Here is a 25,714-nt window from a genome sequence, read left to right as displayed (position 1 = left end):
ATATAAAGAATATAATAAGCAAAATAAAGAACAACTTTGATGGTCACACACAACCCAAACGTATCTACCACCAAAAACACACCCCAGAAAATGCCCTTTGTATCTGGACATATCCCTCAGACACACCTGCTGCGTACCTCAGACACACCTGCTGCGTACCTCAGACACACCTGATGCGTACCTCAGACACACCTGCTGCGTACCTCAGACACACTTGATGCGTACCTCAGACAAACCTGATGCGTACCTCAGACACACCTGATGCGTACCTCAGACACACCTGATGCTTACCTCAGACACACCTGATGCGTACCTCAGACACACCTGATGCGTACCTCAGACACACCCGATGCTTACCTCAGACACACCTGATGCTTACCTCAGACACACCTGATGCGTACCTCAGACACACCTGATGCGTACCTCAGACACACCTGATGCTTACCTCAGACACACCTGATGCGTACCTCAGACACACCTGATGCGTACCTCAGACACACCTGATGCGTACCTCAGACACACCTGATGCTTACCTCAGACACACCTGATGCGTACCTCAGACACACCTGATGCGTACCTCAGACACACCTGATGCGTACCTCAGACACATCCCAAACACACCCAAAAATAAAACAATATATATCAATAGGAGTGAATGGATTATATAGAAATACGCTGAAAACTATTCAGACTGAATGTTAATTAGAAGTTAACTGATGTCCTGTACAATAGTTAAACTAGTAAACAATACCAATACAGTATTATCATTATATTACCATTATCATTATTATTATTCCTGTTTATTATTATCATTATTATTATTATTTTGTCTGTAGGTAAGTGGAAGTCCACAGTACTACTCTCTCTCTCTCTCTCTCTCTCTCTCTCTCACTCTTATTATTATTATTATTATTATTATTATTATTATTTAGTGGTAGGTGGGGCCGCTCGCCATCCACTCACTCGATGTAGTGTTGCTATCGGGTGTCTGCCCTGTCCTCTCCTCCATCCTTCTTTCCTTCCATCCTCTTCTGTCTTTCTTGCCCTCAGTCTTTCCTCGTCCTTCTGCCTACGGGTGACTTTACACTCCCTCTTCTGTCTTCCTTTCCTTCATTCTTTCCTCTTAACTCTGCCTGTGGGTGACTCTATACTGAATGACAAGCCAAATGGTTTTCTGTACACCAGGAAACCATTTACTACGTTGGGTGGCAACCATATGACCAAATTTTGACGCCAAGTGGCTTAGTGGTTAATTACGGCGCTCCAATCGGATTGAGCCGGTGAAAGTTTATATCCAAGGAGTGGTTGGGGTTTATTGGTCATGTAATGCCATTCAGGGATGAGTGAGGCTGGTCACTCGTATCTTAAATGTCAAGACCAACTTGCTTAGCCCCGGGCTCCTACGCTCCTCATGGGACAATGAAGGATTGGATGATGGATGGATTATTATTATTATCAATTATTCTTTTTTCTTCTCTCTAGGTAAGGAAATGTCCGTAGTAGCACATTTTTAACCACCTCTCTCTCTCTCTCTCTCTCTCTCTCTCTCTCTCTCTCTCTCTCTCTCTTTAGGTGTAAATCATCCTGATTCTATTAAGGAGGTGCTGCTTGGCTGTGATGGGCTGGTAGGTGTTGGAGCCGTCAAGGGGGCGAACCAGGGTCTCTGCGTTCGGTTGCACGAAGAAAGCAATCGACTGGCGGGGGGACTGACGCCTCACCTCCTCCTCCGGGATTATCACGCGGTGTTCCTGGGAACATCATAGTCATCATCATTATTATTATTATTATTATTATTATTATTATTATTATTATTATTATGAGTGTGTGTGTGTGTGTGTGTGTGTGTGTGTGTGTGTGTGTGTGTGTGTGTGTGTGTATAGAATAAAGTGTGAAAAATGAGAGTGAGAGTGAGCGATAAAGTGTGTGAAAAATGGTGTGAGAATGTGAGTGTGAGACGCACAGCGAATGTAGAGTGAGTGTGAGGAGAGAGTTTGTGATATATGTGAGAGCGAGAAATAGTGTATGTGTGTGTGAAAACATGTGTGGAAAATGTGGATGTATGAGAAATTTTAAAATGATTGAAAATAAAGGGGGGGGGGTTGAGAGAAAGCAGGAAAAGTGAGCGTGTGAGAGAGGAATGTGTGAGAATGGATCGAGTACCGTATGTAAAAAAAAAAAAAAAAAGTTTGATAGAAAAAGTAAAGAAAGTGGGTGAATGAAGGAAGGAAAGAGTGTGTGGAGTGAGTGTGAGAAAGAATCCAGCGTGTGTGACGGATGACGAATTTATGCAACAGGGTCATGATGGTGATGATGATGATGATGATGATGATGATGATGATGATGATGATGATGATATACAAGACAGCGACGATTAATAAGCATGTGCAATCAGTAAAGTAAGTTCCCTTAATATTCGACCACTTCTACTCATGTCCTCAGCTGCCTAATATTCCTAAGCTGAGAGAGGCTTGGTATGGTTTCTCTGCACAAAGATGATTCCTTTTTCGATAACACGTCACAGAAGGAAAGTGACGAACATACCTTAGTTGTGAAGTAGATGTAGTGAAATTATAGTCGATCTTTTGTCCCCATATTTATTTTATTTTTTCTGGTGGTGAGAAATAAATATACGAATGAATAAATAATGCCCAAGGTAAGCCAGTCCTCCAGAATCATGTCTAACGTGGCTTCTGTAAAATGCAGTAGGAAATACAATAACCCAGTCAATTTATCTTGGAGCTAACTAACATAAATATCATGTATACATGAAGAGATTAACAGAACCCTGCACCGTTGATCATGTTTCCCGACTGCCCTGAAGTGTGACAAATATAAAAGTAAATAAATCAATGTGTCTGGGAACGAGATAACTTTGTTAAACTCGGGTTCCTGTGACTAACTCTTAGTTGAATACAATCGTCTGGCGTTCGCTGGAATAAAGAGAGAGAGAGAGAGAGAGAGAGAGAGAGAGAGAGAGAGAGAGAGAGAGAGAGAGAGAGAGAGAGAGAGAGAGGTGGGGAGGGGGTTATTCAAAACCATCATTTCATAATAACAACAGAAAAACTATTCAAACTTCCAGCTTACCGTGGCTACATATTTTCCACCTGTCCAGAACTGCAGGAGGTCCCCAGCGTTGACTACGATGGTCCCCGGGATGGGCGTGGCGTCCACCCATCGCCCTTCCACGTCACTCACCTAAATACATTATCCATCTAAAATTATCGTCCACCTTTACAAGGTGGAGCGATAATGTTTTTGCCCGCCTGTGTGTGTGTGTGTGTGTGTGTGTGTGTGTGTGTGTGTGTGTGTGTGTGTGTGTGTGTGTGTGTGTGTGTGTGTGTGTGTGTGTGTTTGTTCATATTATATATCATGAACGGCTTGACCTATCAACATGAAACCTTCAGGGTATCAAGATATGGCCAAAATCTTGGGCGAGTCTCAAAATGGGCACTCGGGGTCAATGTCAAGGTCAGCAAAATGGCTGCCAAAGGTCAGCTTGTTTTTAACGCCCTCTTTTAGCACCATTATATCTCATGAACGGCTTGAGCTATCAACATGTATCTTTCAGGGCATCAAGATATAGCCAAAATCTTGGACTTGGCCAACAGCATAATCAGGAAGGCGATTAGCATTCGGGTCCCGAATGCTTTTCTTTCATTATATTTATCTACTGTAATTAGTAAATGGACCAGAGATAATTATGCTTAAATAAAGAAAAATAAAATAGAACCGTAGTTTGTATTTTTGGTGATATGTGACTTCCATGTCCCCTCTCTGACAACAGCTCATTCCTGATCTTGCTTTACGTAGCTCTTAGTCTCTTACTAGTTCATATTTTTTTTCCCTCTCTTTTCTTTTTCTTTCCCATTTCTCCCACGTTTCTTTTTTCTCTTCATTCTCTTCCTCCATGCCCTTCAACCTTCCACCCTCCCCATCCTTCCTTACCCTCCTAACCTACCTAATCAGTGGGAACTAGAAATTCCACATTAAATAGTCAATAACGTCGTCAGATCTGACCGAACAAAACCGAACTTGACTTATTCAGTGCAACTAAACAATTTCCACCCGAAATTATTCATAATCTAATCCGACTTAACCGACGTTAATTCTCCCTGAACGGACTAACAAAATCATTTGTAAATCATGTCAAAGATTACGTACCCGACCTCGAAATATTTTTCATTAATATAAAGCTTGAAATAGTAAGTCTCATGTAACCTAAACCAAGCTATAATAAAACAACCTAACTTCACCTACTAAAACTTCACCTAACCAAAGCTAATCTAACAGCATCTGCAATGATTTTATCCAACTCAACCTTATTTAATCCCACTTAATCAAACCAAACTTAACAAAACATAACATGACATCATCTGACCAAACCCAAACAAACCAGGCGTTTTCCTATGAGGTCCTTGTGGTGGTGACATAATGCATCTTACTGTGATTTATCCTCGCCTAAGTTAATTTATCCTAACCTCCCATGAACTCATCTCATCTAACCTAATCCAGTCATACATGGAGTCTTCCTATGCATTGCAAATGATCCTAATCTTACCTAACCCACAATCCTAAGCTAATATATCCTAATCTATCAGGACCTCACCTCATCTAACCTAACCCAAGCAAACATGGAGTCTTCCTAGGTGTTGCAGTCCATCTTAATCTCAACGCTACTTATCCTAAGTTAAAATACTCTTATCCTGACCTCCCATGACTTCATCTCGGCTAATCTAACCTAAGCTGACCTGGAGTCCTCCCACATCGTCCTGAAAGAGCAGTGTGATGGTGCCGTAGTCGGTGTGAGCACCACATCGGATGGTGTTGGGCGGAACGGTGGCGGGCACAGTGGGGTAGTAGGCCATCCGCAGCACAGCAAGCGATTCACTACCGCTCTTGAAGAGCTCCTCCTGGGTTGAGGTGAAGAAGTCTCGTTCCAGGTCTGAGAATGTAGTATGACTGGGGCTGTGTCTTATGTGGCATAGGAGGCTTCGTAGCACCTCTTCCTCAGAGATTTATTCTGCATATTACATCTAAGTATTCTTTAGTATGTTACTGATGCACATCATGTCCGTACTAAATATGGATGAATAACATAGAACATCAAGGCGTAAAGGGCATAACAAATCGTTAAGAAGAAGGTGCCACGAAGAGTAAGATGCATCTTGGAATACGACCCTTAATCGGACCTAGGTAAAGTTTTTGACATAAATGCTGATCGACCCCATAATTATACATAACGAGAAAGCTGCAATGACTTTTGAATCCTAAAGATGAGAAATCAACAAAGTTTTTCAGAATATTAAGCAGGAACGTCATAGCTTTTCAACTAAAATGTGGTGACATATTACGGCAAATGTTTTTGCTGGAAATCTAATATATTCCCTGAGTTAACTGAAGAATTTTAATAACTAGCGAAACACAGCTAATTTTAAGAGAACAGGGATGTGTCATGTCTCCATGGTTGTTCAATCTGTACATGGATGGGGTAATAAAACAGGTACAAGGTAGGGTAGTGGATGTTGGAGTGGCCCTGGTGAGAGAGAATAGTGTTTGGAAACTCCCTGTACTGTTGTTTGCAGATGATACTGTGTTGTTGAGTGAAGACGAAGGGGAGCTGCAAGGCTTGGTGGATGAGTTTGAGAGAGTGTGTAAGAAACGGAATCTAAACGTGAATGTAGGGAAGAGTAAAGTGATGGTCTTTGAGAGAGGTGAAGTTAGTGAATGTACTGCGAGGTTGGATGGTGAGGAATTGGAAAATGTGAGTACGTTTAAGTACTTGGGTAGTGTGATGAGTAAGGATGGAGGTTTGGAGGGTGAAGTGCTTGAAAGGGTACAGCAGGGAAGAAAGGTTGCTGGTTCTTTGAAAGCAGTGATAAGAAACAGGGAAGTGAGCATGGAAGTGAAAAAGTTACTACATGACAGTATTGTGATACCAACTCTAACGTACGGAAGTGAAGCTTGGACATTGTTGGAATGACACAAGTCAAGAGTGAGAGCAGTGGAAATGAGTTATTTAAGGGGTGCCTGTGGAGTCACGTGGAGAGAGAGGCTGACGAATGAGGATATAATGGAGCGTTGTGGTGTGGATGTGAATGTGATAGGAAGCGTTATGAGGAACACACTGAGGTGGTTTGGCCATGTGGAGAGGATGGAGGGTGAAAGACTGACGAAGAGAGTGTATGTGAGTGAGGTGGAGGGGGGAAGAGGGAGAGGGAGGCCGAGGATGAGATGGAGGGATGGGGTGGAGAGGTATATGAGAGAGGGGTGTGTGAGTTGGGAGCAGGACAGTGAAATGGCGGGGGACAGGGCGACTTGGAGGCGATTTGTTTGTGGCCACCCCAAATGGGATTGAGGCGTCTGGCAATAGATAAATAGATGAGTTCTTTGAATGACCTAATCCTTACCTCCGCCAGTTCATTAGAGGAGGTTATGTACTCATCCGTGTCTATCTGTCTGTCTGTTGGTCTGGTTGTGGACAAGAGAATTCAAAAAGTTGTTATCGGATTTAAGTGAAGTTTGGTGGATAGGTGGACAGTGGGTCATTGAAGAGATTACAATATTAGATTTTGAGATGGATCCGGATCCGTACGTAGGAACAAATTATTATTATTATAATTCTTTTAGCGTCGCCATAGGTCTGCGCTTCCTCAGCTCCTGTAACGGGGCAAAGCATCATCGCAGAATTAAAGAATTAACTGACTGACGCTGTGACACCAAAGAAGTATAGATCTGGTAGGAAAAAAGACTTATCACAATAAATTTTAAAGCTTATTGATGTTGGGGAAGGTATGCACTCTCTGGGTGCTTTCCAGTTCGCTATGTATTCGCCAAAACTTGGAAAGGCAGTCTCCTCTGACAGTATATTACATTGTTATTTCTGAATAATGTTCCACTTAATGTTAACACTCCTTTCACGAGGAATGAATCTCGGGTCTGGTGTAGTACTACTATTGAGTTACTGGTGGTAATGTTATTTCGAAGTTTTTAGTCCTAGTGAATTCCCTCGAAGAACTGGCGCTTTGGGGAAACAAAAAAATCGACCACTATCAACATCATTATTATTTTTTTATTGACCTCCTACGAGGGGTATATATTTTACCCCACGTTTGTCTGTCTGTCTGTCTGTCTGTCTGTCTGTCTGTCTTTTATCAGGATTACTAAAAAAGTTATGAACGGCTTTCCATTAAATTTTTTGGAGGGGTAGAGTATGGCTCAATGAACAGTCGATTAGATTTTGGTTGTGATCCGGAATCATTCGTTTGTTTGTTCACAAAATATCTCCAAAAATTCTCAATGAATTTCAGTGAAATATTGTGGAAGGGTGGGCCATGAGCCAAAAAATAATTTACTAAATTTTGGGGCAGATCTGGATCCGGATCCGGATCGTACGGAATAATATCTCCAAAAGTTATCAAATGAATTTCAATGAAATTCTGTAGAAGGGTGGGTCATACGCCAAGAAAGAATTCTTTATATTTAAAGGAGGATCCGGATCCGGATCCTATCGCACAGTATCTCCAAAAGTTCTCAATGAATTTCAATGAAATTTTGTGGAAGGGTGGACTGTGGGCTAAGAAAGGATCGATTAAATTTGGGGGCAGATCCGGATCCGGCATTCCCGGAGGTATGCGCCCACTGAGTGCTGCTCTAGTTGTTATTATTAACATTATTGTTGTTGTTATTATTATTATTATTATTATTATCATTATTATTATTATTATGATTATTATGATTATTATTGCTATTACCATTATTATTATTATTATTATTATTGTTGTTGTTGTTGTTGTTGTTGCTTTTCTCATATTATCATTTTTATTATTATTATTATTATCATTATTATTATCATTATTATCATTATTATTATTATTATTATTATTATTATTATTATTATTATGACATCAATTCTACCCAGTCCTACATTAATGAATTAATACAAGCTGATACAGAATTGTTCATACCCAGTCAACAATTCACTAAAAGATTTGACTCCCCAAAATGGTTTGATAACAATTGTGCTAGAGCAACGACCCAAAAATCCTTAACATATGACTTTTACGTAAAATAAAAAACATCTGAATCGCTCAGTCAATTTAAAATTGCTAGAAACCATGCAAAAGCAATAATAACTCTCACTAAATCAAACTTTCTTCACAACCAAGCATCCAAACAATTAAATAATTCTAATAACAATGGAATATTCTGGTCAACTCTCAGTTCTTTCAATAATAACTTTAACAAGTCATCACCCATTCCTCTACTCAAATCTTCAGGTGGTAAGGCTATTAATGACCCTCGTGGTACAGCGAACATCCTTGCCAGTACATTTGCCAGAAATTCTACCTTAGAGGAAGTCAGTCAGAACGTGCCTTTACTAGAACTTGACTTTTTCGAAATTGTTCCACTTAAGATACAGACTCGATACTTTTTATCCATGCTAGATAATTTACCAACCAACAAAGCTCCAGGTCCAGATGAAATTTTTCCAATTGTTTTGAAAAAGTGTTCCCCAGAATCAGCTTCTGTTCTAGCTAAATTGTTCATACTATGCATATGTACTTCTTCATTCCCTAATTCTTGGAAAGAAGCAATATCTTCCCAGTTCCGAAGAATGGAAGTTCCTCTGACCCCCTCTGATTACAGACCAATAGCTATCACATCTTTTCTTGGTAAAGTATTTGAAACTGTATTTGATATGCGCGTTGTTTAACATCTTGAATCCAACAACTTAATTAGTGACATACATTATGGTTTTTGATGCGAATGACGCAGGGCTGATATTCTCAGTGTCTTGACTCACACCATCCATCAGTCAATTTACCAACATGGAGAAACTCATGCAGTATTCTTGATATTTCTAAAGCTTTTGACAAAGTGTGGCACCGTTCCTTGCTATCCAGACTCTCTTGTTAGGGACTGTTATTTTTTGTTCCTCTAATTTCCTCATACCTCAGTGACAGAAAGATAAGAGTAAAAGTCGATGATTCCGATTTCCACTCGATTAACGCCGGTGCGCCACAAGAATCAGTTCTGGCTCCAACCCTATTCCTAATTCCAATTAATGATCTCTTACCTGTCACTCATAATCACATTCATTCATATGCAGATGCCACCAAGGATATAAGGGGGTCATCTCACCGTATATAATACAGGCTCTGACCTCTACACCTCGAAGCAGACAAAAAAAAAAAAAAAAAAAAAAAAAAAAAACTGACTTTCTTCTTCTTCTTCTTCTTCTGGTTCTGTTGCTGCTTCTAGTTTACTTTTATGTTCCATTCCCCTAACTTTTTTTATAATTATCTTCTCCTCCTGAGGGTTCATCAAAAGCCTTCTAAGCTATAAATCAGGCAACATCTCTACTGAGTCGTTTTTCTTCTGTAAATTCAGTGTTCTTCGCAACGGACCACTTTCATAACACAGACAATAACGAATCCTCGAATTATTAACATGGCTTTTTATTATGTGTATTAAGAAATGGAACAGGGAACGTATATTCAAGACAAATAATATTACCAGTCAACAGAAGGACTCATGGTCCTATGCTGAAACAAAATGTGGAGTACATGAGTCGCATGCGACAGCGACACAGACTGGTATGCTTGAACAAACTGTTGATTCCACATTTGTGGTGTGCTACATTGCAGCTATATCTGAATGCCAAAATTACTGCGAAAAATGTGAAGCAGATGAAGGTTCTTCAAAATCGTTCTCAGATACAGGTAATACTCGTATAATGAAATAATACAAAACCACTCTTTTCACACCATCACATTTACTAATCTTTTCTATGCCACAATTCAGGCGCCTGGTACAAGAAGGGCTTAACCACCACATCGGCCATTTTCTGTTCTTCACAGCAAACCCTTCCTTCACCCTCTCTTCACCATGTGGTACCCTTTTCCAAAGATAAAGCAACCTTCTTATGGGCGGAAATAAGGTCGGGAGTCACGTGGCTCCAGGGTGTCGTGACCAAGGCTGGCTTTGGTGGCAGTGGGTTCAAGAATACCAGAATGTTTATCACTGTCAGCGATTATAAGATGGGCATCAAGGTGTAGCTAGGTTATGGCCTGACTCTAAATGATCCAGTGCCCATTTGGTTGCATGAGGACCAGGAGGAGGAGTATATCCCCTTGGTCTTCTCTTTACCTAATACGAGTGCCCTAGTTGAGTCAGGCTTACACAAGTGAAGCTTAAAGATTTGAGGGATCTCTGTAAAAACGCGTCATATCAATTCCAGGGCTTCTTTGAGGATCTCTACAGCAGTCAGAGAGAAGAGGAGAGAAGGAGGGATGTTGGCTGGGAGAGAGAAAATCTGACTTGGACAAGAACTTCCTCATATATTAACTTCCCACCTCACTCTCCATCACTCCACTCAAGCATTACTGACCTTGAGGGATTAGTAGTTGTGCACATTTTAATTATCTTCATTCGTATCCAGACCTTCATCTGATTATTGATTACACTTTCCAGTTCTAAATCTAAACCATTGGTAAAATTCAGACTTATAAAATTCATTAAAATATATAAATAACTCAAAGCACGAGCAGATTTTTAAAGGTTTTTATCTTCTTACTAATGATGTTTAAGGACACACAGTTCTACGTGTCAGTAACATTTTCATGAGGGTTTGGTAGGTAGGTTTGTTGAATAATTGCCTATAAAATATTACAAAAATAATATTTTGGTGTAAGATTCATGTAATTGAAAAACACTCCACTAGTCGATTCAACTGATCTAATACATCATTAATATAGATATTTTATCTGCTTAACCTTAACTCGGCAAAACGGATTTGGTGGTTACGCCCTTCTAGTAACGGGCGCCTCAAGTGTGACTAAGCATACGATCAAACTGCAGAATACACTCGTGGAGCGTGTCGATCGCACAGGTCTAGAATGACACTCCTTTTTTATGTAAGCATGCGACCAGAAGTCTCAAATGCGTCTGAGTCGGTGAAGTGAAGCAGAGGATTTCTAAGGCTGAATCAATGGATGAAAGGATGTACGAGCTATTTAATGGGCTTTCTCTTGACAGTACTCCTACTTTATGCTTTTTTCCTCATGTCAAGGAGACTTTTCATAAGAAAATGGTAAGAAAAAGCATCACGTAATAAAAATAAATGTTAAGGAAGAAGTGATAGGTAGTCACTTAATAGGCTGGTATGGAAGAAGTGTTCAGAGCTTTTTAATATGATGAAAAGATGCTGGGGAGTCACCTAACCTCATACGAGATTCTCCTGCGACCTCCAGCCTTACCAATAGCGATGGCTATGGCGGTGAGGACGTTGGATACGAGGGCCCAGCAGCAGGCGCGGAAGGTCTCCAATGCCATCCTCATCTCCGGCACCTCCTCGTCAGGCAACGGGTAGCTCATGTCATTCACGTCAAATGTCTCACGCAGCTCCAGGAACTTGGCCGAGGCGTCCAGCCTGCCGGGGAGGAAAGGAACGAATCAACTTATGGCGTCCTTTGGTTCACACCTGACGTGGTGAGAGCAACTGTGTGTGTGTGTGTGTGTGTGTGTGTGTGTGTGTGTGTGTGTGTGTGTGTGTGTGTGTGTGTTTCTTCGTAGTAATTACAACTCCACGCTTATCTGAGTGTGAACCCAATAGACTGCAGGCTGAAGTTTCCCTCCTCCCGCAATACTCCATCCTCCTTTCAGCAAGACAGGAAGGGAACTGAGGGACGTTTGCATAACTGAACAGCGTTGCCAGCTGGTCATATCTGTGCCATCACGTGAAGGCGTCCCTCTCCAACACTATTACTATGCTAAACAAACCACAACAGCTGCCCTGCACAGGCCAGACAAGGGCATGCGGCTCTGCTATAGTTCATTCACTTTAACACTGCGGAGATTTTAGCCTTCTTGCAACCTATGTCCCGCAGCTCAGTAGCAGAATAAGACAATGCTATGGTCCTGCTCCTTTCCTGGACACATTTTTGTGACTACCATCATATTCTAATGTAAACTATTGTTACAACTAAGCATTCAAGATGGACATATGGCAGTTGTAAGCCAAATTAGAATAAAAATGGTATAGTGGAGACAATTTCTGATCCTCACACCACAAAAGGTGTCCCCCAAACAGATTAAAATCGTCTGTCAGTAACAAGAATAAAATCAGAAGCCGCCTTGGTAATGAAATGGGATATCATTTTTTTTTTTTAACTCCTTCATTACAAGACACCAAACACCGTGTATAGCCAGCAGGATTGTTGGCAAGATTAACGCCTTGGATTGGTGTCACCTCCCCATTTTGACCTATTCTCGGTGCCACCATGAAGCTTTACTCAACTTAGAGGAAAAAAAAATCTAGTACTAAAGGGGTTTGTGAGGGCTAGATCTACCAAGCCCCAGTTTGGAAAAGGAAAAAAAAAAAGTCTCGAAACCTGAATAAAATTGTCTGAAGATAGCAAGAATAAAATGAGAAAATAAGTAAGCGAGTAGAAATGGTTAGACTAGATCAACTCTCTCTCTCTCTCTCTCTCTCTCTCTCTCTCTCTCTCTCTCTCTCTCTCTCTCTCAGACGTACTTCTGCCTATCCACAGCTAAATATCCATGACTCTGTGACGGTCCCGTCTCATACTTCAGCTTCGTCTCCTTCCCGAGGCTGAAGAACTTGCTGGCACTCGAGAACACCGCCTCTACCTGTCAACCCAGACGTCATTGTTAGAACACGGAACATAGAACACAGAACATACATCATGGTTAAACCACACTTAGAACATAGAAGATAGAACATAGAACTCAGGCCATAGAACACAGAACATAGAATAGCTAGAACGCAGAACGTAGAAGACAATTATAACATGCATCACAGTAAGAACATAGAACAGAGATTTACAGTTAAAGAGAATTAGAACTAGAACGCAGTTACTGCATAGAACATAGATCATGGTTGGAACACTCTACACGGCTAGAACACAGAACACAGATGGAACACAATTAAAACACAGAAAACAGAACACAGAACCTAGGTCCTGAGTTATAATTAGTGGCTGATAATACTAAATGGTTTGCTAGGAAAACAACTCTTTTCGTCGACTTACAAATACACATTTGAATGATGCTTGGGTTTCTAACGAAACTGGAACTAATTAAAAGGTCTTTATTTGAGTATGGTATCCATATTCGTAGAACGAAATGTCCCTTTAAAATGAATTTTGTGGGCCTAGATGTTAACTGTATAATAAACTATCACATGTCATTTTTTTTTTTTACTTTATCCCGGAATTAGAATTCGGATAATGGCGATAATAATAGTGGTAAACTATGTGGCTGGTTATCTAAAGAATGAGGCAGTAAAAGATCATTGTGATATGGATGTGGAATCTTCTGATATATGATTTGGCCATGTGGAGAGGATGAAGAATGAGAGACTGACTAGTAAAGTCTACGTGAGTGAAGTGGAGGGGGAGAGGGAAAGGGAGACCAAAGATGAAATGGAGGGATGGAGTGGTGAGAGCTATGCGAGAGGGGGGTGTAAATTGGAGGGAAGGCATCCAAATGGCAGAGGACAGGACAACGTGGAGGTGATTTGTTTGTGGCCGTCCCTTACTGGATAACGGCGTCTGGCAGTACATGGATAGATTGACTGATTGTCTGATTGATTGACTGTACATGCATAATAAGTTTCAGGCCAGTGAAAGAAATAAAGTCGTAAGGATATGGCAATAAGCATCGACAAAAAGAACACCAAGAAGAAACCGAGGAGAAAAAACACCCTCTTTGGAAATGCAAAATATTAATACCCCTGGGGGTAGGGGGGTTTCAAGAATACTTCCGCAGTATCCCTGCTTGTCGTACGAGGCGACTAAAAGGGTTGGTGGTGGGTTAGTGCCCCACCCCGTAAAAAGAACTAACTAAAAAAGCAAATAAAGCGCCTCGGACCCGGACGGACCATACGTTGACGACTAAGGAACGGACAAAGGACATTCTGAGAGTAGGAACGTGGAATGTGAGAGGAGTGAATGATGAAGTGAAAGAGAGAGAGATTGTCCAGGTGCTTGAGGATGCAAAAGTGGATATATGTGGATTGACTGAAACTAAATGGAGGGGTGAAAGGATGAGAGAATGGGAATACGGTGTAGGTATATGTGCGGGAGTCAGTGAGAATGAGAGGGCAAGAGAGGGAGTATGTCTGATGATAAGCAAGAAGTGGATGGAGAATATAAGAGAGTATGGAACAGTGGGTGCAAGGATTGTATGGGTGAGGATGAAAGTAGGTATACAAGCATGGGCGATTGTATGTGTGTATGCTCCAACAGAGGATCGAGTGGCAAGAGTGAAAGATGAGTTTTGGGCGAGAGTAGAAGCATGTATGGACAAGTTTGAGAGGAGCGAGAGAGTGCTGTTGATTGGAGACATGAATGGCAAAGTCGGGAATGTGCGAGTGGATGGAGTGGTTGGTCAGTGGGGTGTGCCAGCGGAAGTAGATGGGAATGGTAGTGCTTTGGTGGACATCTGTGCTGGTAAGGGGTTGGCAATAGCCAACACCTACTTTCGTCATAAGATGATCCACCGGTATACATGGAGAGTAATGAGGAGGATGGATGGTGAACTTGTTGAACGAAAAGCAATGATAGACTACGTGTGTGTGGATGAGCGAATGAGAAGACAAGTGTTGGATGCAAGGGTGTGGAGAGGGTGGGGGAATGGAGTCTCGGACCATCACTTAGTGATGGCCAAGGTAGAGCTGCAAAGAAAGTGGTTGAGGAGGCGAAGGTGAAGACAGGAGGAAGCAGCTCCTGTGAGAAGAGTGGAGAAATTGCAAGATAGTGAGAAGAGGACAGAGTATAAGAGCATAGTGGAAGAAAGATTGGGAAGGTATGAGCTAGAGCAGATGGAAGGGGTGGAAGACGTATGTAAGATATTCACGGAAGAGATAAGCGCAGCGTGTGAGGCAGTTTGTGGAGTGAGGAGGAGATGCAAGGGTGTGCAAGGGACAGCATGGTGGAATGATGAGGTGAAACGAGCTGTGGAACAAAAGAAGAAGGCATATGGTGAATGGTTGGCGAGTAGAGGTAGGGGAGAAGATGAGAGAGAGAAGAGAGAGGTATATGTGAGCAGGAGAAGGGAGGTTAAGAGACTGGTGAAGGAGAGTAAGAAGAAAGTGGATGAAGAGTTTGGGAGGAATCTGAGTGTGAAATGGAGGGAGAGTAAGAAATTGTTTTGGAAGGAGGTAAAGAAAGTAAGGCAGTGTGAAAGGGGAAATAGTAGGGGAGTGAAAGATTGGAATAATAGATTGTTGGTGGAGAAGAGACCGAAATTGAGGAGATGGAAGGAGCACTTTGAGGATTTGTTGAATGTAGAGAGTGAGAGCAGTGTGAGTATAAGTGGTTGGGGAATGGCTGGGAGAAGAAGAGATGAGAGGAGGGAGGAAGAGATCAGTAGGTCGGAAGTAGTGGAAGCGATGAAGAAGATTAAGCTGGGAAAGGCCCCAGGAATTGATGGAGTGTGTGGTGAAATGCTTAGGTATGGGGGTGAGATTGTTGTGGAGTGGATATGGAAGTTGTGTAGATTGGCTTGGGAAGAGGGAAGGGTTCCAGAGGACTGGAAATCAGGTATAATTGTTCGTCTGTACAAAGGAAAAAGGGAGAGAGAAGTATGTGGTAACCATAGGGGTATTTGCCTTCTTAGTGTGACTGGTAAAGTATATGGTAGAATACTCATTGATAGGGTTAGGCATATGACAGAGGAACTAGTTGGAGAAGAACAAGGGGGATTTAGGAAGGGAAAAGGGTATGTAGATCAGATATTTGTTCTAAGATGTTTAGTGGAGAAGTATCTAGAGAAGGGAAGGAAAGTGTACGCTGCCTTCATGGACTTGGAGAAAGCTTATGACAGAATAGATAGGAAAGGTATGTGGAAGGTATTAAGAATATATGGAGTGGAGAGGAAATTGTTGAGTGCTGTGAAGAGTATGTACGAGGGAGCTAGGGCTACGGTGCGAGTGGATGGTGAGCTGAGTGAGTTCTTTGATCTCAATGTGGGACTGAAACAGGGGTGTGTAATGTCTCCATGGCTGTTTAATATATATATGTGGATGGGGTCGTAAAGGAGGTACAAGGTAGGGCAGTGGATGTAGGGGTGGCCCTAATGAATGAGGGTGAGATTTGGAAGCTTCCGGTGTTGCTGTTTGCTGATGATACAGTATTGTTGAGTGAAGATGAATGGGAGTTGCAAGGTTTGGTGAATGAATTTGGGACAGTGTGTAGGAGGAGGAAGCTGAAAGTTAATGTAAACAAAAGTAAAGTTATGGTGTTTGAGAGGAATGAAGTCACAGAGTGTGCAGTGAGGTTGGATGGTGAGGGTATGGAGAATGTGAGTGCATTCAAGTACTTGGGTAGTGTGATGAGTAAGGATGGAACTTTGGGGGATGAAGTACGTGAAAGGGTACAGCAGGGAAGGAAGGTTGTTGGCACACTGAAAGCAGTGATGAGAAATAGGGAGGTGAGTATGGAAGTTAAGAAGTCACTGCATGATGGTATTGTGATCCCTACCCTGACGTATGGAAGCGAGGCGTGGACCTTGCAAGAGGGGAACAAGTCAAGAGTGAGAGCAGTGGAAATGAGTTACTTGAGAGGAGCATGTGGAGTGACATGGAGGGACAGGTTGACGAATGAAGAAGTGAAGGAACGTTGTGGGGTAGATGTGGATGTGGTTGAAAAGATTAGGAGAAATACACTGAGGTGGTTTGGACATGTGGAGAGGATGGAGAATGAAAGACTGACTAAGAGGGTGTATGTAGGTGAGGTGGAGGGAGGGAGAGGGAGGGGTAGACCGAGGATGAGGTGGAGGGATGGAGTTGAGAGGTATATGAGGGAGGGGGGGGTGAGTTGGGGGGAGGGGAGTCAAATGGTGGGTGACAGAGTGACTTGGAGGCGTTTTGTCTGCGGCCACCCTTTGCGGGATTAGGGCGTCGGGCTATAGATAGATAGATAGATAGATTATTTTTTTGGGTCAAAAGCGTTATTCATATTTCATTCTTGCTACCTAAAAAAAAAAAAAAAAAAAAAAAAAGTGTTATTCGGCTCAGGACTGACTTTTCGAACTGTTAGAGCTGCATGTAGGCTTCTTTAACTCCTTCACCATCACCTAAGCTGAATATGATCACTCGGTAGCAGGAAGAATAAACTGCAAATAATGTCCTCAGACTGAAGGGGACTAGGTCATCAATAAGAAACTGACCAAAGAGGCTGATAGAGAGCGAGCAGCGAGGAGAACAGCTGTTAGGTGACATATTGGAACCTTCATAAAAAACGAAAGAACAATGTAATACAATATATATCACGAAAGAAGAGGTCCTACAACACTCCGAAGATACCCAAGGCCAACAGTGGAGAAAATCGATGACCCCTTGTAAACTGGGGATCAAAATACTTGATAAACTGAGTGCGCCATGGTGTGAGCGATGTCCCTGGATTTTGACTGTCATTGATGGAACACCTGTAATTGTTTGATGTGATCAGTCTGCATCCCAAAATACAACGTGGAGTCAGCAACGATATAAAGACCACACATGTACTACCGCCACCGCATGCTTCAAAAATTATCGCCAAAACCTTGATTCCGGTCCACACCTTGACGCTCTCATTTTTGAGAACACAGTGCTCAGGCCTACTCCCGAGAAGGCAGGACTGGAAACAGCCGTCCCTCCTACTGGTGAACTGGAAGTCTTTCCTGAAAGAGAGGATGATGATGGTGATGATGATGTTGAAAACAGTTACAGCCAATAAGTCAGAGTGGAGAAAGCTTTGCCACCCACCAACCCACCTGTTGGCTGGGAATGCCGTGGTTCTTGAGGTACACAAAGCCCACACCGGTCAGGGCCGCTCCCAGCTCCTTTGCCACCCGCTGGAGATCATCCTCGCTCGGGCCCCCAGCCACACCCAATCCTGCAGAAGAAGAAAGATTAGAGTTTTGCGTATCGACTGGGCAGGGCTCATCTAGATGATCATTTTTTGCATAACTCTACGTCTTCCCCCTACAACACTAGCGGCAACAGTCGAAGTTACATCCAGGTCCCCAGTTGTACATCTGGGTAAACAGGGACAAAGGGAAAATAAAATACGTCCAGCAGCTTGACTGATGCGAGATTCTAACTCAAGTCCTTAAAGTAGCGAGTTGGATATCCTATCCAATGAACCGTCCCCCCCCTCCACTCTCCCCTGCGCCTGAAGGAGGGTTCCTGCCGAGAATGTGGTAAAAACTTTATTCGAAACACAGGACGAGGAATTTCAAGTCAGTACCTAATTTAGGTACTAACTCATCTTCTGGAAGTCTCTCTCTCTCTCTCTCTCTCTCTCTCTCTCTCTCTCTCTCTCTCTCTCTCTCTCTCTCTCTCTCTCTCTGTCTCTCTGTCTCTCTGTCTCTCTCTCTCTCTCTCTCTCTCTCTCTCTCTCTCTCTCTCTGTAATATCCTTCATCTTCTTTCTTTCTTTTATGTGAAATGTAGGTGGTCAGGAATGTGTGTGTGTGTGTGTGTGTGTGTGTGTGTGTGTGTGTGTGTGTGTGTGTGTGTGTGTGTGTGTGTGTGTGTGTTTCCCAAATTAAACTAACCTCGTCTAACCTGACCAAACAAATGATAATGCATACAGATCGCACAGTGCAGCAACAATGAAGCCTGACATCCGCAAGTAAAACACCTCGACCTCATTATAATATATTTTAACGAGGGTCGATGAGGTTAGTTCAGTTTCTAAATACACGTTTTCAGTCACTTACAACATAAACTCAAACTATATAAGAAACAAAATTGTGAAAGAAAAGGAGCCACTAACCTTGTTTTAAAAAATTACAAGCTTAATTCCCTTGTTAAACCTGTCATCATTGGAACTGCTCAGTATTGTATTCCAGTTTACCCAGACGATTTTACTTTTTGGGGAAAGACATAAGAGCCTGAGTGTTAATGGAGTCACCAATAAACCTCTAGTGGTCTGTTCGCCATTGAGGTCGAAGCCACTGATCGTTAAGACACACATATGTATATTTTAATTATTTTTTATTTATTTTTTAATATTTCATAATATACTGGTATATTTTTTCCTTTTTCATATAACCCATAAAAATACCTAATTAAATAAAAACAAAAACTATAACTAATAAGCCTAACAGTCAAATCTCTAACCTACACTAAATTCTAAAGATACAAGTAGGTAAACTACACTAATGGGAGAAATACCTGTACCTAGAGAACACCATCGACTGCAGATAATTAGGTCTGTTCGGACACAAGAATATTCTTTAAAATCATTGCAATCATTCCACTTAAGCAGTAAAGGTTTAATTCTGAAAGTAATTCGCCTAAGAAGAGGTGTTAAGAATCCTTCCTAGCCTGGTACAATAAGGTTTTTATATCACCCTCTTTCTTAGTTATCTATCAGTTATTTAACTCTAAGCTATCTATCTCACCCATCACATTATTTGACCCAAAACTACCTCACCCATTGCAGCTTCTTTAACACTTGTACGTCTATTATATCTTTTTAGTAACGACATAGACTGAACAGATAACGTATAAGGGTATATTAACGTGTCAAATTAAAAAAATGGACTAGTAAGGATGAGTTGCCAAAGAGCCTATTATGCTTACGGTATTAAATTAACAAACAATGACAGGAGTAAATAAACTGATCACGTGACCGCAACACACACACACACACACACACACACACACACACACACACACACACACACACACACACACACAGCAGCGGGGACATGACGGCCAATAGTTTAATTCCTACACTCCAAAGACCTAATTTTACAGCACAGTTACCAACAAAAATAGTGTCGCTTGTTCTGCTCCTCTTTTCATGAACTTAGAAAATCAGGCTCGTAAAACCGCAGCGACCTACACTGATGACATTGATCCATAGATAAATAAAGTCATAAGTATTCACCCAGTTCCAGAGAAATGAAGTTCCTCTGATCCCTCTGATTACAGACCAATAGCTATCACATCTTCTCTTGATAAAGTTTTTGAGAATGTAATTAATAAGCACATGGTTAAACAATGAGAATGAAGTCGCGAAAAACTATGAAAGCGAAGCACCTCATGTCCGGGCATCGTTAGTGAGAGACAGGTGCACAGAGCCGCTCCACTTAGAAGTGATCCCACATCTAGAAAAGCTATTGTCCGACCATCGTTTGAGGGCAGGGCCGCCGACAGCCATCACCAGACCCTGGGCAAGATTATCGACAGTGGGCCCCCCTTCCCCTGAAAATTGTGCTGAATATACGAGTCCTGTACTTTATATCTAGCTCATGGTTAAAGTGCTCCCTAACCAGTGTGTAATGGCACATTGATGTACTGCCCAAAGAATTCTGCTGTGCCATAGCACCTTCTCCTCCCTCTCTACAAAACAGCGATAATAACTACAAGGAAATTATAGTACATGTAGGCTATATTATGTAAAGAAAAATAAGAAATGCTATTGTGTAATGGAAAGAAACAAATGAATACATTAAAGTTTCCTATGATTTCATTTATTCATGCAGTACTTTATATATGCAAACTGCTCTCCATTCACGTAATACATGATACATGTTATATTTTCTTTCCACTTAACACCATCTTGGAGTCATCAGAGAAATTACCAATATGCCTGGAATCGAACCCAGGACTCTCAGGTGAGAGCCAGGCAGCATACCACTACACCACGACCAGGTAAAAGTTAACTCACGTTGTCACAATCTTGTAACCAACGTCCCTCCGCCCCCACTGTGGAGGTCTCGGGCCACCCCTTCGGGCCGGGCCCAGGGGATTGTCCCCATCTACCTCTTCCCCTTCTCTTCGTCCGGATTTGAACGGCGGGGCTTATCTTATCGTATCTTGACTTGCTGATTAAGACTTCTTGAACGCTTTAATTGTTTTTGGTTTTTTAAAGTTGTTTTTCGTCTTTTACTCCGGGTATGTATGTATGTATGTAATAGGATAGATAGGGAGGTATGTACTGTAAGTAGCCAGCTAGATAGGTGAAAATCAGAGTCGATCATGTGGATGATGTGGAAAATCGTTGCTACCAATATAAAGCCGTGAGCCACTTCTGCAACGGGCTGCAGCATGCACTGAGCAAGGAAGCCGGAGTTGTGAACATTTGCTGTAAATATCAATGACGTACCAGTGTCTAGCATATTGTATAATATTGTTATTAAATCTCATTGTAAAAGATGGGCGTCTCATTTACAGTCCCCTGGCTCCAACACATCCAGAGCCGATCTGTGGAGTGCTGTAACTCCCAAACTATTGAGATTTCGCAAAATGGTCATTTAGGAATTTGCATTCAGTATCGTCTCCGGAACATCCCCCCTGATTTTTGCTACATATTTATTGAACACCCTGTATACTAATGACTGTGATTCTACATGTCTATAATTATTACAAGACATTTTAATGCCTATATGTATGTATGTGTATATGTATTTATGTATGTCTTAATCTACCTCTCTTCACAGACATTTTTACTCATTCTTAATGTTTCATTCTTTTTCTTTTATATCAGAGTTTCGTCTTACGCAATGGTTCCCATCCTATAGTTCAGCAATTCTTGGTTCAGAGATCCCCAATTTCAATACTTTGTGTTGGTCAGTATCATGCAAACGAAGGACCAATGAATATATTTGGTAAGCATGAGATGTTATGATTGTACGTTGATGATTCATGTATGACGGAGGGAGAGGATATTAATTAAATTCATAAAATTGTTTACAACTTTTCAGCCTGTCCATAAAACAGAACATGGCTTTGGCACATAGTATACTGAACACTGTGCTGCTATGACAAGAGTGAATGCAATAATTATATAAATGTGAAGAAAAACTACATTTCAAAATCAAGAGATGAAGCCGTCATTGGTCGGATCCGACAGCATAATTTTTTTACGGGCTTCTGTCCCAAACAACGTCTAACTTCCAAACAGTGTTTAGTAAATTACAGTAAGTGATAAGTAACCCATAACACCTAAATTAGAATCAGTGTTCAGTTACTCACCTAACTGGCCGAGGTCGACGATTGGGATGGTGGGGATGTCTGGCTTCTTGCTGGACATGACTGGGGCCGCACTGAGGTTAGACAGAAAGAAAACGATAGATCGACACAGGAAGAAAGGCAACGAGAGGTAGAAGACATAGTTACAGGGTATGTCAAACTTCGAGATAAATATATGGTTTTATACGGTGATGGTGGTATTTGTGGTGATAGTGGTAGTTGTGGGGATGGTTGTGGTGTAGTGATGGTTTTGGTTGGGTGCAGTGGAGGTTGTGGTGATAATTAATGGTTGTGGTGGTAGTGGTGGTTGTGGCAGTTATAGCAGTAGTGATAGTTGTGATAACGGAGGTGATGATAAAAGTGGTGGTTGCAGTAAAGGGGATAGTTGTGGTAATGGTTATGTTTGTGGTGGAAATGGTGGTTGTGGTCATAGCGGTAATTGTGGTAGTAATGGTAAAAGTGACTTGATGGTGGTTGTGGTAATTGTAACTGTTGTGGTGGTAATGGTAGTTGTAGTAAAAGTTGTCGTGGTTGTGGTAGGTGTAGAAACAGAGATCGTTATGGTGGCAATGGTGGCGTGGTAGGTGTGGTAATAGGGACAATTGTGGTGGCAGTCGTTGTTGTGGTAGGTGCGGTAACATGGATAGTTGTGGTGGTTGTGGTAGGTGAGGTAATAGGGATAGTTGTGGTGGTAGTGGTGGTTGTGGTAGGTATGGTAACAGGGATAGTTGTGGTGATCGTGGTAGGTGTGGTGGCATACTGAGGGACATACCCGAGGGAAGAGAAAGGTATACAAACACATGCACACAGCTCTGAGAATGTGGGCAGACTAATAAGGATTAGCTGTGCGCCATGCGAAACATTTTACACATTGTCCCCTTCTACCGATCCTTCCCGTACCTGCCCCCCTCTCCCTCTCTGTCTCCCTCCCCCTTCCCCAACATCTCCCTCCCTCTCCATCTTCCTCCCCTTCTCTCCCCTTCCCATAATGCACGAAGAACATTGGTGGTCACACAGCCTCCCCTCTCCACCTCCGCATCGTAACTTAACCAGTAAACTCTACCACTCTCTTTCTTACGCCGATCAGACTGGTGGACTTAGTCAGTTTTCTCCTGGATATAAAGCGACTACAGCGGGGCGTATCATAAATGATTATAGGGCAAGATCGAGACTATGTTATGTAACGGGGGTGGGTGTTTACGACGGACCGTTTTCCCTTTCATGCTAACTGCCACCTGAATATAAAGTCAAAGCACAACCCGTCCCCTTAACTGCAGTTATTGCATGCATAAGAAAAATAGGGTAATATAACGGCTAATTACCTTAAATTATATCTTATTAAAGTCTAGGTTATAATTTAATAAAGTACACACATTCTCCTGCCTACTTAGGACAACTACTACTAAAAAATACTAATACTCAAGACACGGGTAAGTGTGGTGGGTGAGGTAGGGCTCAGAGGTAGGTGTGGCGAGGTGACTATAAGGCACGGTGTCTCCACCGAAACATCTGCTAGGGCCTTTCTACCGAGATCATGGTAGCACCTTACCCAGGCATTTCTTCTCCCAGCACCTGTGCCTTGGAATTTATTTGATTTACACTAGAAACATAATACTTTATGTGATCCTAAGTTCACACTAATGAGTAAGTACAAATTACAGAATTGGCAGAGTACATATTATGGTATTTGTTTGAAAAAGTAGTAGGAAATAAAATTTTTATGAGCTAGAGTTATACTTAGATCAGGCAAGTTTACCCTTAAACTTCCAGTTGCTTCCCACAACCTGGAAAAAGTAAAGATTCTAACTTTTATTAATTTACCACTATGAGCCATTAATTAACTTATATTCAGTTCCTACTTGGAATGTAATCACTAGTTATAAACTGGCATACAGGAATGATTCTGTACTAAAACACTGCCACGACGGTGAACAAAGGCTTTTTCCAGCAGGCCGTTCACTTCTTTTCTCTTAATCACTTCTCAGTTTATGCTAAGACTACTTCAGGCTACATTTAATGTGTCCATGAGGAATATGCGTGTGAGTACTAACCTCTTTAGGGGGTCAAAATAACCAACAGATCCACGGGGAGTATGAGTGCGAGAAGGATCCCTGCCCAGCACTGCTCCGCGTCGTGTTATAGACAGAGGCGAGGGGAGCCGCTAAAGGGATGAGACGAGGGAAAATTCCAGTTACCAACTTTTTTCTTAGCTAATTTGTCAGTATGAATTTAATATGAGAGGAAGAGTTATCGAATATGATTGTTATCATGCACTCTTCTGTTTTTAATACTTCAGTTATACCTCACCACCTTCTAAAATCATACCATCAACATAATAGGCCAGGATCATGGAAGGGAACCTGAAAAAAAATTCGAGATAGCTGAGTTTTTCAGGAAAGCTACTTGGAAGCATGCCAAGTTGAAATCCACAAACATTCTAAACATTTCACATGAACTAGCCGTGTGAGACGAAAATCCATGATGGCCGCCAACGGCATGGGACTCTTATATAACTTTGGGACCAGAAGTCACAGATGGTCATGTAATACTCTTTTTTAAAGGTTTTTGAGTATAAGAAAACCATTTTACCATTATTTCAATGATTTACTGATGTATGTTCAAGATATGATGAAGGTAATGATATTCAAGATATGAAGGCAATGTACTGTTTTAAACAAAGTGGTAAAGTCAACACATTTAAAGCCAACAAGCAGCACTAACTTTTGCCAGCAGCAGTTATTGAACTACCGTGTTTTTAAATAAAACATTTATTTAGCATCATATCTAGTAATGGTCACAATTATAGCATGGGGACTTACTATCTTCTCCATCAGGTGGGCATGGATTAGCACAAGATTGGCCAACAGACGAGGAACACATCGGTGTACAGTTAAGTCCTGCTTTCCGACATTTACATCTCTTAACACACATTTGTTTACACCCACATAACACAGTGAGAAGAACATGCTCTGTTGCTACTGGTCTGTCAGTCAAAATGGAATTGAGCATTCCACCTTGAAGCTGCCAACCCCAGTCAGTAGGATTTAGATCTTCAACATTGCCCAACCACTTCTGAACTGCAAAGTAGGCTCGTTATGAGTGATACTTTGCAGCTGAGGATGTAAGAGGTAGGCTCTGAAGTTGGAAGCTGCTGAATGCCCTTGCTCAACCTCTGCTTGTACTGGACAAATCTCAGCTTATCAAGTGTTGTACATGATGGATTGGCATTATATAACTTCAGTAAGAATATTTCCTCCACTCTGGCTACTTCTTCATGGCTGAAAATGCTCTTCTTAAACACCTCCAACGTCCTCATACAAATATTCAAACAGGTGACCCACTCATCCAGGACATGTTGTAAGATGTCGGGTTATTAATCTGCATGCAGCTGTGATTCTTGATTTCAGATGAGGGAGCACATTATCTTCTCAACATATACAACGTCACTGCCTTACCTGGAATCAGGAATCACAGCTGCATGCTGAGAAATAACCCCAGACATCTTTCGTGTCCTCGATGAATGGGTCACCCTTTTGAATATTTGTATGAGGCACGACGGTCAGCACTTCGAACAAATACTCTAATCATCAGTTTTCCCTATGGTTCGTGACTCGCGAGATACCTTGTATTTATTTCTCCCTAAGTAATCCTGCTTCTTTAATTCCAGATCAGTTCTATGGTACTTCGTAAGAAAGATTGGAGAAGAAACGTACCGGTAATT

General features: G+C 41.7%; 1 protein-coding gene across 1 annotated transcript; it reads right to left on the bottom strand.

Moving 5' to 3' along the window:
- Positions 1–1,568: 1,568 nt before the first annotated feature.
- LOC145391450 (uncharacterized) lies at positions 1,569–25,495 on the bottom strand. The gene is made up of 8 exons (XM_080266063.1): positions 25,449–25,495; positions 24,301–24,353; positions 17,779–17,900; positions 12,536–12,651; positions 11,259–11,431; positions 4,749–4,942; positions 3,085–3,195; positions 1,569–1,748 (listed from the first exon to the last, which is right to left on the bottom strand). Exons 1-8 carry the CDS (start codon positions 25,493–25,495, stop codon positions 1,569–1,571), a joined length of 996 nt encoding a protein of 331 aa, XP_080122189.1.
- Between the last annotated feature and the right edge of the window lie 219 nt (positions 25,496–25,714).

Source organism: Coenobita brevimanus, chromosome 18, assembly GCF_032717465.1.
Source record: "Coenobita brevimanus isolate Jiangsu-jjx chromosome 18, ASM3271746v2, whole genome shotgun sequence".
In the NCBI taxonomy this organism is placed as follows: domain Eukaryota; kingdom Metazoa; phylum Arthropoda; class Malacostraca; order Decapoda; family Coenobitidae; genus Coenobita; species Coenobita brevimanus.
This window is presented reverse-complemented; position numbering and strand designations above follow the sequence as displayed.